Source organism: Microplitis demolitor, chromosome 8 (genome assembly GCF_026212275.2).
Source record: "Microplitis demolitor isolate Queensland-Clemson2020A chromosome 8, iyMicDemo2.1a, whole genome shotgun sequence".
In the NCBI taxonomy this organism is placed as follows: Eukaryota; Metazoa; Arthropoda; class Insecta; order Hymenoptera; family Braconidae; genus Microplitis; species Microplitis demolitor.
In genome coordinates, this window is record NC_068552.1 from 20,227,832 (window position 1) to 20,244,459 (window position 16,628).

The 16,628-nt window shown below is 32.9% G+C and overlaps 2 protein-coding genes across 2 annotated transcripts; both read right to left on the minus strand.

The window, feature by feature from the left end:
• Nucleotides 1–20: 20 nt before the first annotated feature.
• LOC103576688 (serine/threonine-protein phosphatase 5) lies at nucleotides 21–3,153 on the minus strand. The gene is made up of 7 exons (XM_008557006.3): nucleotides 2,894–3,153; nucleotides 2,265–2,654; nucleotides 1,896–2,182; nucleotides 1,710–1,815; nucleotides 1,184–1,634; nucleotides 1,033–1,114; nucleotides 21–916 (listed from the first exon to the last, which is right to left on the minus strand). Exons 1-7 carry the CDS (start codon nucleotides 2,985–2,987, stop codon nucleotides 857–859), a joined length of 1,470 nt encoding a protein of 489 aa, XP_008555228.1. The 5' UTR covers nucleotides 2,988–3,153; the 3' UTR covers nucleotides 21–856.
• Nucleotides 3,154–3,762: 609 nt separating this feature from the next.
• On the minus strand, nucleotides 3,763–16,325 carry LOC103576687 (E3 ubiquitin-protein ligase lubel). Its single transcript, XM_008557005.1, has 19 exons — nucleotides 16,095–16,325; nucleotides 15,177–15,266; nucleotides 14,654–15,106; nucleotides 13,806–14,018; nucleotides 13,516–13,743; nucleotides 12,974–13,434; nucleotides 11,923–12,884; nucleotides 11,311–11,630; nucleotides 11,146–11,241; nucleotides 10,930–11,064; nucleotides 10,295–10,669; nucleotides 10,029–10,212; nucleotides 6,194–9,951; nucleotides 5,303–5,779; nucleotides 5,153–5,242; nucleotides 4,919–5,075; nucleotides 4,512–4,842; nucleotides 3,966–4,134; nucleotides 3,763–3,792 (listed from the first exon to the last, which is right to left on the minus strand). Exons 1-19 carry the CDS (start codon nucleotides 16,098–16,100, stop codon nucleotides 3,763–3,765), a joined length of 8,535 nt encoding a protein of 2,844 aa, XP_008555227.1. The 5' UTR covers nucleotides 16,101–16,325.
• Between the last annotated feature and the right edge of the window lie 303 nt (nucleotides 16,326–16,628).

A 16,628-nucleotide genomic window follows, 5' to 3' on the forward strand; every position in this document is an offset into this window, starting at 1 on the left:
AAATTGAATTGAATCCGTCAATTGTAAACGCGAATTTGTATAAAAGTTAATTACTATATTGATAATGCGACTGAAAAAACAAATTGACGGTTACATTGTACTACATATTTATATTTTTCATACTGAGTTGACATACGTATCAAGTATTTAAATAATTAATTATCCTAACAACAGATGATCGCAATCAATATTATAATTACATGATTCACTAAAATGAAATTAAAATATAAGACATAATAATAAATCTTGTCTTTTTTTTATCTATCCAATTAATTCTACATGCTCGTTCTTCAGCAACTTAAAAGATAAGTTCAAAAATTATACATTGAATTTTAATGTAACTCACAGCTGAAAATATTATATTGAAATATATAAATATTTTTTTTCTACGATTACATTTTAATAACAAGCTCTGTTTCTTGTCGAAACAAACGCTATTTTACAATCCATAAAAAGATTTAAAAAATGAGAAAGCACATCAGCTCATTATCACGGCGTTATTTTGTTCTTTGTTTCTTTTTTTTTTGTTACTTAGCTACATTGCGAAAAATCATTCATTTAAAATATCATACATTCTGATTTCATTTCCCTATTATGAGTATCGATATTTAAATTTTATTAGTTTTTGTAAAAGTGTAAGCGTGTCTTTTTTTCTCGTGGTTGTATCAAATATATTATGCACACTTTTATTCATCTAATTGAATTTTAATCGCAATTATTATCAATATTACCGTTATCATTATTATTATCATTAATATTATTCATATTAATTATTCGCTCTTACTATTATTCTTATTATTAATATTAATATTATTACCATTATTAATTAATCGATAAATAATAGTATTTCATTTTATTAGATCATGAATTTCATCAAGGAAGTTGCGTACTGCATTGGCCTAACATTTGGATGAGGCTAAAACAAAAATTTATTAATTTAATTATTTATTTTTTAATTTGGAGGAATAAAAAAATTTTTGTCTCTCCATTTAAGAATATTCAATAAAAATTATTATTAATAATAATACTCACCACTGCATCGTACGATGTGAAGTTTGGTATCATATCTTTGCCATTTAGTGTAATAAAGGCACCACGGTTACCCATTGTATCGCTAAAATAAAATATAACATGTAATATCTAATAATTATTAATTTATAAAATAATAAAAATAAATATTTACCAATAGTTTGGAGCTGAGAAAACAGTTATACATTTTCCCTCATGACTAACTTCGTAACCCTCATTCTTAACTTCATGACTCCTGACAATATAATCAAGACCATTGAGCTTCAAGAAGTTATGTGTGACATCAGGACCGAATTGGACACCAACACCTCGTTTACTTGGTGCGCGTCCTGGCTGTGGTTGCGGATCTGACCACAATAATTCGCACATGACACCTTCATCTGGTGGCTGTCGATTTCTGTCAGTTTCTCGTATTTCCTGCAGTGTCACGTCGTCTCGCGAGAACAATCCGCCGTGCATCACGAGGACTCTGTTATTGAGACAGTGCGCCAGTGGTAACCAATTGTAGACTTCGGTAAACAATTGAGCCATTTGCGCTGTGTACTTAGCTTTGACTTCCCCGTCGAATCCGTACATATGATTCATTATTGCTGACTCGTGATTTCCTATCACAAAAAATAATTTAAAAATAATTTATCAAGATTTTAAAGTCTTAAGTTTTTTAATTAAAAGTAAATTACCTCTAGACATGAAAAAGTGGTTTGGATACAATAATTTAAATCCAAAAAGTGTAAATATACATTCTACTGAAAATGACCCTCGATCAACGAAGTCTCCATTGAACAACTGATTGATTTAATTAAGAAAAAAAATTTATCATTATGGTAATTTGTTAAGAAATTAATTTTTTTTTTTTAAAAGGATACATATGGATTAGTCTCAGATGGTAGACCATTAAGTTCAAATATATTTAATAGATCATAAAATTGACCGTGTATATCACCACAAATTGTAAATTTGCTATCGTCAGGTATTGTGACGTCGACCAAACTCGGCTGTGCCATAAACCAATTCTTGACATCCAGTAAAATTTGGTAGGCGTACTTCCTGTGCAATTTATTTTCATCTTTATACCACTTGAGTAAATCTTTCATGAAATCTAACGTCACCTTTCCATTCTCTAATTTTGGTCCATTGTAATCATCGTCGATAGCTGAACAAAGTAATTAAAATGATAAAAATAATAAACTTAGCTACTCCAGACATTTGAATATTTGAATAAAAAATAAACCAACCCATGGAGTCTAGATTAATTGAATCAGCGATATTTTTTTTGTTATCATCAACTGAAATGGCTTTTTCGAACGCCAATTTTTTAACAATTTTAAGACACTCAGTATATTTAAGTTTAGCGTCATTGTCGTGGGGTCGGGCTTTGGTGACTGTTTCGAAATCTTTTAGCGCTAATTTAAATTTACTCAATGACATGTTAGCAGCAGCTCGTCTCCAGTAACCCTTAACATAGTTTTTGTCCAATTCGATGGCCTTGGTGGCATCGTTTAATGCGTAACCGAAACATTCGGTCTTGAGATATGCAAAACTTCTGTTCCCATAATATGATGCCATGTAGGGATTTAATTCTATTGCTTTAGTGTAATTTTCAATGGCTTCCTCATAACTTTGGACTGTAAAAAAATACATGAATGAATTAAAAGACAAATGGTATCATTAAATAAATAATTCTCAGTAATTAATTAATTAATTATTGGATTTAAGTAGAATCACAAAGTGGGGTTAGATTTTAACCAAACACGTGACTCAATTAAATAACAACTTTAAATAGAGACTTATGAAAGAGTCAATTCAAATGAATGACTTAATAAAAATTAAAATAAGTTAATATATAATAATGAAATTAACATACTTTTAAAATACACATTCGCCGCTTCTTTGAATCTTTCCGCCTCCGCGGCTTGTTCAGCCGACACAGAATTTTCAGGTTCAGAAAAATCAGTCATATTGCTTATGTTATAATACTTAACCACTTAATAGACAGTGGATAGTGAGTATTTATTATAAATAACGTGCTAATATATTCAGTAAATAAGGCATTAAATTAAAATATTAGTGATATATATATATATATATGTGTATTTTTTTTTTAGATTACACTGAGATACTGAGTGAAATTAAAGCGCCACCAGCATTGATACTGGTGTTGTAGAAAAACAATCGATTAATCGAAAAGTCGATTATTCAGTTTCGACCATCGATATTTTAAATACACAGAAACCTGGATTCGTTTTATCAAATACCTGGTTTAGTAATTAGTAATTATTTTTATCAGGCTAGAAATTGATCCCTGCGTCGATATCAAATTTCCCGGGGGATTTAAATTCAACAGAAAGACTCGATAGGGCTCTTCAAGTGCTAAAGATGGGTCAAAATCGCCATTCTGACTTCGTAAGTAAAATATTCAATTATTAATCGATATTAAAAAAGTATGGAGAGCGAGAAAAGGAAATGATCAAGTTTTGCTGTATTATTTATATCGCTTATTAAATTTATTGTATCAATGAAATATCAGCAGGAGAACAGATTGTGACTGGATCGCAACTCATCTTGTACGGTAAGAAATACTTAAACTAAATTTCGTAGTATAAAATGAAATGGGTGATTGAAGGAAGGACATTTTGGTTTTTCAAAACTTTTTAACTATAATATAATAATTTATTAACAATCGACAATAATAAATATTTAATATTTTTTAATTAACATTAAAAATAAAAACAATTACTCCAACGGAATTTCTTTTTGGACGACCTGTAAAAAGAATAAGTCAATTAATGTCTATTTAAAATGAGAAAAGGATTATAAAAATGATTATATTATTAAAGACAGAGGGGATAGTTTTGTTAGCACAGCATTAGTGTGTTAGTATACAAGCGGTGTTATCCAGAAGAGGATTAAACTTGGAGCGTGTGTGAATCAGTCACCTGAATACACGCCCTGAGGTAATCCTGCTCGGACATTTCTTGTGCCTTGATAGGCGGGACTTTTCCCCGTCGGCGCAACTCCTGCTTCGTCTCGTTCAAATCGAATATCGTAACAGGGTCCAGTTTTGACTTGAGTACCAGGCCCGCCAAGTACTCAACGTAGTGCTGCCTGCGGGGAAAAGTGCCTTTTTTTAATGTAACTCATGTTATGACTATTTATAAATTTACCTCCGCGAGATCACGACGATAATCCTCAGGATCACGTCGATACCAATTTGCGGGTAAATTTAACCCAGCACGCTTAACGCAAGTCTCTAGATCATCAATATTAAATAACGATAGTGGTTCCAATTTTGATAAACGAATTTTTTGGACTAGATACTCGATATAATGAATCCTAGATTATACATTTGTTTTTACACTTTCTTTTTTTTTTCTTTTTTTTTTTTTTTTACTTATAGCCAAAGTAAATTCAAGAATTTTTTTAAATTTATTGATTCAATTTAGAAAAAAAATTTTAAACAAATTATATTATCATTTAATTACCTGCACAGTCCAGCATGATTTTCTACAACATCCGAGTTACAAATAGCATCAGTTACGCCTGTTGGTGTTTCTTTTTGCAACTGAACTTTGCATTTGCGATCGTTTGATGTGTTCTCAGTATTGAATTCGATGCCATGGTCTTTCAGAAGGTTTTGAAGCTGCGCTGGTTCTTTGTCACGAAGATAAAAGAGACAATTGCGTGGATGATGAGCGTGGAGACCAAGTTTCGCGCAATAGGGACTGACTGGACATTTGGCGCCCATCATAAAAGCTTTACCACAGCCACAGCAAAACTCATACTTGCATTGATTACACGTGAAATGCATACAACCTTCAAAATTACATACTCAATTAATCAATCAATCAGTCAATTAATTTATTTATTGAATTTTTTCAATATTATTTACCTCCTCGTGATAGAGAATAACGAAATTTACATTTAGGACAGTCGATTCCATTGTCTGCTAAATGTTTAGCTAAACCTATCGCTTGATTGTCGGGATCGTTTTCATTTTTCCATTCTTCAAATTGTTCACATGTTATTCCTTCGTGTTGCTTTTCCCACTGTAATTTCAAATTTTTTAATTAAACAACAACAATAATAATAATCATCGTTTTATAGATTCAAATAAAATATTTACGGGTTTTCGACAAAATGCACAAGTTACTGATCGACAATCGGGACATATCAGTCGTTTTTGATTTGGATTCGCATAGAATCCACTCGAACACTGAAACAATAATTTTTATCAGCAAATTTTATAAACTATAAAATTTAAAAAAATAATTACCTGAGCACACCACTTGAAATTAGGATCTTGCATCAGAGTCCTATCTCTGAGCTTCCTCTGAAAGAGCTCATGAATAGGTGGGTCCAAAAGTGACTTTAACTGAATGTCCAAAATACTAAAGTACTCAAGAACTTCATCTTCGGATGCGTCTTTAAGATCCGGCTCCTTGCAAAACGGACACACAGCATCCATGATATTACGATCGCTGATCTGAATAGTGAAATAATTTTTAGCACAGTCATTGCAGCATCGATGGATGCATTTCAGCATCGAGATCATCTGGCTGACGGCAAATCGACCAGTGCAAAGTTCACATTCCTGCTGGAGAAATGCTATTGCGGACTCAACGCTCGTGCATTCTTTAGCTGCATGAATCGCCTCATCATCTTGGAACTTGAGACCAATTAAACTTGCTGCTATCTCGGCTTCATCGTAGCTGGACACTCGCTTTTCTGCCAATAAACGTCTTGCTGTTCTCTGTCAAATAAATCAACATTTTTTTTTCAATGCTATCCAATTAGTATCCATTAAACTAATTACAAATTAATCCTACTTAACAGTAAAAGATACCAATATCTAAAAACGAACTTAATGAAATTGAATAATTGGTGATTTTTTATTGACAAATTAAGCAGATGCTTGATAATGAACTGAAAAAAGCATTGCGATGATAATAGATCGATGATAGATCATAAATACCTACCAAACTACTGAAATAATTTTTTAAAATTATTTTAAAACTTGGGATAGTTGATAAATTTAAAAAGTCGTTTGTAGAAATTGGCCCTTTGGTTGACGTAATATCAGTCTTGCATTTATTTAATTACGGTCTGTTGAAAAAATTCCTATGAAGAAGATATATACGTTTAATATGTCGACACGGCTACTGACCTCCCTCTCGTTAACGGGCGATTTTTCTCGTGTAATCTTGACACTATCCTGTTGCTTTGATTTTGAATTTCTCCTCTCATACTTTTGAGTTTCACCTTCAAATTGCTGAACATATTCCGCGACTATTGAAAAACGTTTACGTGACTCGTTATTTTTATTTACAGCAACCTCAGGTTCAGATACCTCTACTTTCAATACTTTTGAGTCTTTTATTTTAATTGTTTCAGATGTACTTTGTGTGATTGAATTATCTATATTTTCAGTTTCGGTAGTTCTTTTTTTGGGCAAAGTTAGTACGATTGTTGATTCAACATCGACATCAGTCTTTGTATCATTTAGTTCTGGTGAATCTTCTGGTAAATCATTGGATTCAGACAATTCAACTTCTTCGTCGCTTCCTACAGACCTTTGACTAGAATCAGTACTTACTTGCTCGCACTCTGAATCAGATATTTCTGCTTTAATATCATCTAATGTTTTCTTCAGCATTAATTCAGCATTTGTTAGCTCATCAGATGAGTTAATTCTGCGCATGATAACTGAACTTTTAGTATTTGTATCACTTGTTTCAGAGTCAGTTAAATCTTCCACTTCTTCTATTTCTTCCTCTTCTTCTTCCACTTCTTCCTCAGAACTATCATCATCTTCGATTTCTATCTCCTCTATTTCTTCTACTTCTTCCTCATCTTCTACTTCTTCTTCACTATACTCTTCATTTAATTCTAAACATTCATTTACTTCATTCTTCGAGGAATCATCAGAAGATTTAGCTCTAAATAATTCGTCATCAATTGATTTATTAATACTATGACTAATTTTTTTATCTCTACTTTGAATTAACTCTCGACTTGTATTTTTTTCAGTAACTTTACTTTGAACAGACGCATTATTACTTTTTAGTAGTTTTCCTTCATCTCTTGATTTAAAACTGGAATTTCCATTTACTTTTTCAACTGATACTTGAGATTTAACGTTTCTATTAACACTAATCCTATTATTTTCATTGAGATTATTAATTTTATTTTTACTGTCAGTTGGAGATGTAGCCAGTGGGTGTAAAACAGGAATAGTTCGTCTTGGTACATTAAAACTTGAATTCGTAGGCCTCAAAACATTAACTTCAATTATTTTTTGACTTGCTACAGATATCGTTTGTCCAGCGACCCACGGTTTCTTCCGGAAAACAGGGATCCGTGAAGGTAATTTACTTCTCGGCGTAGGCTTATTAACGATATCAACTTTACCTATTTTCTGAATAGAAAAACTCATTTTTTTTTCTTCCGCCTCAACCTTTTCAATCTTAGAAACTAAGTCTGGTCTTTTATCACATTCACTCTTCCGATTTACATCAACAACCTCAAGCTTCTTAACTTGATTCACACTTACACTAGACATCAATGACTTGGCCGCAATTTTATCAGCACATTCTTTAGCTCTCGACACCGCAGTCTCTTTTGGTACTCCTCCAAAAGCAAAATTTTTCTTCGCCCCAATAAAACACTTGCGCGTGGGTAATTTTCTCAACGCAAATGCTCTTTTAACCGGCGATTTAGCTCTAGCTTTAACAATCGGCTTAGGAATAAAGAAATTGCTCTGAATATTATCATTTTTCACCGCAGATTCGTTGATTTCAATCGACGCCTCAATCATCGAACTTGCGGTAAAATTTTTCGGCAAAACATCTTCTAGAGGTATCACGGGCCCAACTGATTCATTTTCTAATATTTTTTGACTAGCAAATTTAAGAGGCTCACTTATCACTTCGTTCGTTTCAGAAAATCGTGAAAAATTTATTTTCAGTGAGCCTCGAACTACCGGAGGCTCTTCTACGGGAGCAGCGTCATTGAAAATCAACAAAGGAGATTCCGTTATTTTTAATTCAAATGTTTCAGCCGCACTGGATGCATCATCAAACAAATCATCATCTCTAGACTCATTATTAATATTTACTTCTATATTTTTCTCTTCAATCTCTCTCCCAGTATCCATCTCTTTAAAATGATTTACTTCTACTACGTTATTTATTTCTTGATCAAACTCTAAGTTTTTTATATTATTTTCTACTTCCGTTTCTTTCATTTTCAAATCTTGATCACCATCAACTTCTACTTCTACTTTAACATTACTTTTAAAATCATCAAATATTTTTCTGTCTCTATTAACCGTCAAAGGTTCAATATAAATAGTGCTGCGTTTAACATCTCGAGACTCTGCAACACTCAGAGTATTCTGAAAAAATACAGGCGACTGGTATTCTTTTTCTTTTTTGTAATTATCAACTACAGCAGGGCCCGCTTTATTGTCATCAGAATAAGCTTCATTAATAAAAGCTTCGTTATTTTTATTAATACCATTAATATTTAAAACGGCCTCATTGTTTATGGGAGTAATGGTAGCAGATGATTTGAATGTTTTTGAATTATTTTTAAATGAAGCGCTATTGGGTGAAATGATATTGTCATTAAATATATCATTATTATTATTGCTATTAATTCCATTAGAAGCGTGATAGTTAATATTATTGTTATTATTAATAGAATTGGGGTGCGAATTAAGCGATAAATCCGCCGACTCTTTGTCATTAAATTGATTTGCTTCAACTGGCTCTGGTTTTTCGTAACCACCGAGTTTCATTGATGGAAATTTTGATATCATGCTCGTCAATCGATTTTTCAATGATTTCAGTGCGTTCATGCGTGATGGAGGTGGAGATATGACGGTCGGCGTCACATTATTTATTTTTTCATTCTCATCAGATTTTATTTCTGATTTTGAAAACGTACGTACCGCTTCGTAAAATACTTCTGCTTCTTCATTTTTGGAAATATCAGGACTCTCTGATTCAACTAATTCACTCACTCTATCTACAACTATTTCTTTTTTCACAGGGCTCTCTATTTCTACTAAATTTTTATCAGCTTCTAAAGTGTCTTTAAACTCATCAGAAGTTTTCATAAATAAATTCATATTCTCTTCACTTTTTTTATCTTTTATCTCTTCTAGCTCTGATTCAATTAATTTATCAGAAGTTTCAATTGCTAACTCTATTTTTTTATCATTTTGCTTATCTTCAACTACTTGTTCCTTTACTACCTCTTCCTTTACTACCTCTGGCTCTGGCTCTAATTTCGTAGATGCTTCAGCAGGAGTTTCAACTGATGCGTCAACTATTTTTTCATCACTTTTATTTTCTTTATTAACTACTTCTGGTTCTAATTTAATCGATAATTCTTGAACAGCAGCAGTCAATGAACCCAAAACTTGTTCTGGCAATGATTTCATAGCCAACAATAAATTTTCAACTGCTAAATTTTGCGAAGAGTTATCCCCTATATTTTTAATTTCTTCACTCTGTGGTAAATCTTTCAAGTCATTTCTATCTGAATTTTTAAATTCCAAATTTTCAATATCAGCAGATTCGGTTTTATCATCATTATTATGTTTTTCCGTAATCATCAAAGTTTTACCAGATTCTGTATCAATGGTCTTCAATTTTAGTGAAGCAGAATGCTTATCGGTGGTTTTAGAACTGTTGAATAAATTACTATGATTATTACCAATATTTTTTTTATCGGGCTCCTCAACATCATTAAACAATTGATTTATTGATTTCGCTGTTGGTGACTCTTGCTGAGATCCAGCCTGCAACTCTGCTAAATTATCAAGTGAGGGTATTATTACCTGCTTCAGTGCATCCAAATCCATTGCTCCTCCAATGTGTTCATTAAATCCCGACCCACCAGCATCATTCGCTACATCTATTTCAGTGAGTAAATAAATATTTAGCTTAAAAAAAAATATTTTATCACAATAAATGATAAAAATATTTATTTACCCGCACGCGGAGCAGCTTCGTCATTTTCCACCCCAGCAGGCGGCCCCCATATACGCATTAGAAATGGTTTCAATTGATTTTTTTGTAACTCTAATAATGCTAGATCTTCATTGCCCGCATTATTATCAAGCGCTCGAACAACATCAACAAGTGAAAAATTACCTTTAGCTTTTATTCCTGCGACCTAAATCCGTAGAGAAAAATTATTATCAGTATGATGATTAATTAAAATTAAAGCTAAAGCAATAAATGAAGTATTAAAAAACCTTTTGTTGCCTTAGTTGAATAGCTCGAGTGACACTAGTCCAAACATCGCCTTTGCATGCACGCAAAACCTCTTTAGCTTCAACGATCGATAAATATCCAATGTCGTTTTTACAATCGGGCGTTTCTTTTCCTCTTGTTGTAACAAGAATTTGAACAGTTTCAATGAGATGTGGCCACTGATTTATGAGCCAATCAATAGGATTAACAGCGCCCTGTGCCAGTGCCACTTGAATGTCGTCTGCTGAAAATCCTTGACGTTCTGCTTCACGTAAAAGTTCAACAATCTCAAAACCTTGACGTGTCAAAGTTGATACACTTGGAGATACTGGTACAATTGTTGGCGATTCCTGATGATATCTCGCTTGATTTATTTCCTACAACAATTTTATTTTAAAAATAACAAATCGTCTTTACAATTTAAAAATATATTTTTTTAAATCATTATAAAGTTATTTATATTATTAATATCTATTCACACCGAGGCTACGCAATTAAATTAAATATAAAAAGCAACTAAGTGAGGATTATTAATAAATAAACATATAAATATATAAATTATTAATTAAAATAAAAAAGGAAAATAATTAGGAGTAACAATTATTTACAAACAGGTCACAGTTTATTAAATTTTTACCCTAGAATTAAAATAAAGATGTGTTGAATCTGTAGAATTTCTTCTTGTTCCATGTGAAGAAGTCGGATGATTAATGTGCTGATTAATATAATGCACACGTGGATATAAATCCGGACTGTTTGTGAATCTCACTTCCTAAAATTAAATCTCACTTCCAATATCAATTATAAATATTGCAATTATTATTTTTATAATTACGTATTTTAACCGACGTACCTCGCAATCACTTTCGTCTTGATAAATTATTTTTGGATCACGATATTCTTTAGACTTTTTTCCAGTTCCATTATTTTTCGGCAGCACATCATATGTCTATAAAATATTTAAAGATAAATTTTCACGATTAATTATTATTAATTTTACGGTTGATTAAAATCGAACCTGAGTGGCAATACTTTGAGGTGGAGGTGACGTTCCTCTTTCAGTTGACACAGCAATCGAGGGGACGGGTGAAGGTCCTGCAGGAGTTTCTAAAGCTTTGACAGGAGTTGGTGACAGCACAGGAATATCGTCTTGTACTTTTACTACTGCGGAAGAAGTTTCTTCAAGTTCTTTGATAGGAGACGTGGAAGTAGATATTGAATCATAACTTTTTTTATTTTCCCGCGGCGTTGAATTTGATACTGACTCTAATTTATTAACTTTATCGTCTTCTTTTACATTTGTATTTAATTCTTCATTATTATTTTCAATTTTTACATCTGGAATTAAATAAAAATATCGGTAAGGGATAATGTAAATTGATAGGGACAGGAATCACTTGAATGAATAATAAATAAAAGAAATTAATATTTTTGTTATTTAAATATTTATTTATTATTCATTCAAGACAAGTGTACATAGCTTGTATAAATGAAACAAAATTTTTAGGAATTTCAAAAATAAATAATGGCTCTAAATATAAATATATATTTTTTAAAAATAAATATTTAAATATAAATTATTTAAATACTTTAGTACCAAAAGAAAAACTTATTTTTCGTCTCATTCTACCTTTGCTTTGGGTAGTTGCTGTACTGTCACCACTTTCTTCCCCATTGGAGATTTTTATACTCGAAGCCTTCGTCACGGGTTCAGGATTAGACTCTTCAATATTTTCTGAAGATTCTGTTGCGTTTACTGGACTGGGAGGGAGAGCACTTCGTTTAGTTTTGCAACAGACAATACAAACCCGTTCTTTGGGTTCATTTATAAATGTGCAGTGTTCGCATGCCCATTCTTGCAAGTCTTCAGTTGTCTCTACCACTGCAGTTTCTTCAGAGGCTGCTTTTATTAAAGAAGCTGACAATTTAGCTTTATTTATTTTATCTTGATTTGAATTTTCATTAGATTGTACTTTTATATTTTTATCTGGAGTCGATTCTTTTATTAATTTTGCCGGAGCCGGTTCTTTTATTAAATCTCTTTCAGCAGATTTTCGTACTTCTCTTAAAGGCGATTTTGGAATTTCCTTAGCTACTGATTCAGCCCGTTTATTATTATTAGTAGTCACAAATTCCCCAGTACTATCAGAAGAATTAGCGAGTCTAGGCCGCATGACATTTGCATTATTTTTCTTATTTAAATCTCGACGGTCGTATTCTGTGATAGATTTTCGCCTGCTTCGCAATGTTCCATTACTTCTTACTGATTTATCATCATTGACAGACTCAGGTTTACGTCGCATTCTATGGTCATCGTCAGTCTCAGAATTATGACGGGAAGAAATCAAACGTGATCGTGAATCTACATTTACATTTGTGTGCTCATTACGTTTACGCCCGCGACTGTCATCAGTTTCGGAATTTTGTCGAGAAGATAACTGATGATCTATTTGACTTCTTCGTGACCTCCGGTGATCATCATTCTCCGACTGCTGTCTCGAAGATACTGATCGACTGTCCAGGTCTTCGTAGTCCAAATTTCGTGATGACGAAGAATTTATTCCGTTTATTCTGTCATCTGATCTCCATTGTCTACAAAAAAAAAATAATAATATTAAATAATTTGTAAATTCAGTCCGCTGCTTAGTAAATTCAACCAATGTACAAAATTAAAAACACACCCCCGACGACTTCGTGACATTGTCGATCTATTGTCATCAATATCATGATAACCAGCAGTTCGTCGTGAAGAAACGCTGGTTCTCCGTAAATTTCTTGAACTTCTTGACAGCCGGTCATCGTAATCCGAGTCGTCAGATTCTTCAGAACTCGCGTCAGTCGAATTTGGTGATCGTCTGGCTCTTGACATTACCGACTTTCTTGATTTTTGGCTGAGCGAGGGTGAAGCAGCTCTACTGCGCCTACTAGATTTGTAGCTTCTCGCGGGACTAGGACACCTGGAGACATTAGCTGACGGATAATGAGGTGGTAACATTGCTTGATTGTATCCCATCGGGTAGCCCCACATTGCTGGTGGATGATTGAGGCTCATAGTAGAACCACTCAGTGAATTGTCCCATGTTCCTGGTGGCGGGTACCACATCATTGGCATACGCGGCGCCAAATGAGCCATTGACTGAGCCTGAAAATTAATTCCAATTTAAATAAATTTACTTAATCAGTTAATTACTAATAAAAACAAGCAATTTATTTAAATGATTACCTGTTGCATTGCCGGGTTCCATAAATTCTGAGAAGATAAATCACAAACACTCGATGACTGCATCATTCCAGATCTCGGTGGAGTAGAAGGAACCATCAAATTACCTCGAGAGCTGCCAAGACTAACTGGCCTGGGACTCGGAGCCTCTCTAGGTGTTTCAGGTGTTGGTATTCTTCGTCTGTTCGCATCTTGAGCTCTCATTGCTTCCTGATACCTTCTATATCTCTCCTATTTTATTTAATAAAAATATTAAATATCTTAATTATAATTAAAATTATCAAACCTAGTACCTGAAGTGTTGACATTTTATCCATTCCAGTTCCATTGGGATCATTATTACTAGGAGGTGTATTAAGTGACTGAACTGATCTCGAGGCAGTTAAAGCTGAATCTGGAGCCATTGGCAATGGTCTTCCTTGGACACTGGCAACATTCCTTTTCAAACTTGCAACTTTATCGGAAAACGACATGCTCCCAGGATCCTGATTAACCGACGCCTTTGCCTAGGCGCGTAAACCTTACATTTAATAGCTGAGAGGTCTTGATAATCATCATTAATCATTAAGTTTTATAAGTGTAGTATCCAAATTAAAAATATTCGGTACTTGTTCTTCAGCTTGTATGGTTTTTATTCTCCGTGTTGTTGACTTTACTTATTTTTTTATGTTTATTGTATGTAAGATAAATATATAAGTAATAGGGTTCTGGGTTTAGGAATTAAAGCAACTATTTATGATAACTATTAGCCCTGTAATGTCCTTTAAAGTCGACTTGATTACATAAATTATTTATACAATCACATCAATTAAATGATAATTGTATTAATTAATAAGTAAAATAATTAATTGATTTAATAAATAATTGTCGCCTCGGTGTGACATTAAATTATAAATATTTATCATCATCATCTAAAACTAAAAGCTGATGATTTTAATGACTCGACTAAATATAACGAAACTCGGCGTGATTTATAAAAAATAAATTTATCTCTTTATAACAAAATAAATAATTATATTCAATATTTATTAATCACACTTTCAATAAATAAAATAAATAATGCAGAATTTTGTAAAAAAATATAATATTTACGATTAAAGACTTGAAAGGATCTAAGTGATCAGGATAGAGCGCATCCTACCTGAGTATTTCTACGATTTCTTCTCGGCGGTGGTACTGGAGGATTCGCCGGAGTTTCGCCTTTCGGTGGCAACGGTGGTCTAGTACGAAAATTCATGTGATTATTATCAGTCACAATTCTCCTGCGCACGTGATTACGCCGCTTAGGATGTTTATGGTTCATGTCGTCGCAGGTCTCGCAGAAATTTTCATTGCACGCGTCGCATCTTGCGAATAAATTTTTTACGCCGCACAAAGCACATTTGTTGACAATATTGTTGTTGTTTGTTGATGTTGTTCTTGTAATTTCTAATGCTCTGCCGTTGTTGTTAGTCCTCGAAGCCTGCTGGGTCGGAAATTCGATAACTTCATAGTCGGGATCGCCGCAGTCGCCGGATAAAGATGGTGGCGGGATTTTGGGTGGTGTCGGCACTTGTCGCGATGATTTCTCCGTTGATTTGGATTGTTCTTGTGCCTTTACGATAAATTTTTATTAATTAATAACATTATTTTTTTAATTATTAACATAAATTATAAATAAATACCATAACCCAATGAGGCATTGAACGTGCCATACGCAAACGTGTTGATGGATTTGAAATGGCCATTGGCCGCCACTTCTCACCTCCTGACATCTATTTAAACATTTAAAATAAAAAGACAGTATCTAATAATTTTTAATACCCATGACAATATCATTTAATTAATTTGTTGCTGATATAAAATTATATTCGATGAAAAATCGGGAATTAAGTTTTAATCGGACTAAACTCCATCACTTAAAAAAGTCCAGAACTCTGCGTACGAAGTAAATAAATCATTTATTTAAAAATTAATTGTTTTACAAATAATATAAAAAAAATTTACACTCGAAGTAAACTTAACTCTGGGGATAAAATAAATAAATTATCCGCTCCGCATTTAATTTAAAAATTTTTTGCGGTAAAAATAAAAATGATTTTTTTATTAAATTAATTAAATATGAATAAATGAAGAAATAATAGAGTGATTGTTGCGTCTATTATAATAATAAGATGTGGGAGAGTACAGCGAGAAAACGGGGTGAGTTGATCAGGATCTATTTGTGAAACTAAGGAAAAAGCAAGCATTGCTCTCAACGCTCTCGGCCAAGAATAAACTAAGCATGGAAATGCGTTTAGTCGTTTAGATCTAGCTTATGGCAATGTTTCTTCAGTCAACAAACACGTCGCACCTCGGTTTAGAGTCCCAGTTCATTCCTCAACACATTAACCTACTAAATAATTAAAATAACAAACATATAATTATATTATTTACTTGTTTTTGAATTTTTATATGTACATCAGTATCGAAAATAGAAATAGCACAAAAAAGTATTTTAGTTTTAATGAGCGGCAGTGTTATTTGGGAAGAGATGAAAGAGTACATGAGTCCGAGTTACAAAAGAGATCAGTTTAAAAGTTATTAATTTTTTTTTAACTTACGCTCATGTGCTCCAGGAAGAGTGTCCAGGTTGTCGGTTATACTCGAGAGTATTATCCCGAGGTGGTAACCGGCGTTTAAATATTTTCAATTTAATGCCGGTCTCTCTTCTCGGTTGAAAAAATTTATTCAGGGGCTACTAGACCACGACAAACGTCTGTTGCACTGCTGCAAACCACAGCCAGCAGCAGCAGCTAGTGTAGCCATTCTATTTTTGTAACTCAAAAGCTTGGATTCCTGCCACCTTCTGCCGAGTATCCGCGATCGTGTAAATATATTCGGGTCTTTATAATAACCCGGAAGTGTCAGTCGCTTTTTTTTTACCACTTTGTCTATTAAAAATAAACACGTGTATTCTATAAAAAATTATGTCCACACCCACCAAAACCCCAAAGTACTTATTTTGAATTCAAATGAAATTTTATGTTTTCTAATCTAAATTTACCAGATATCGCTATCAATACATATACATTTTTAAAAATGATAATTTATAAAATCTATTGATTTATGTTAATATCAATATCAATAAATCTGTC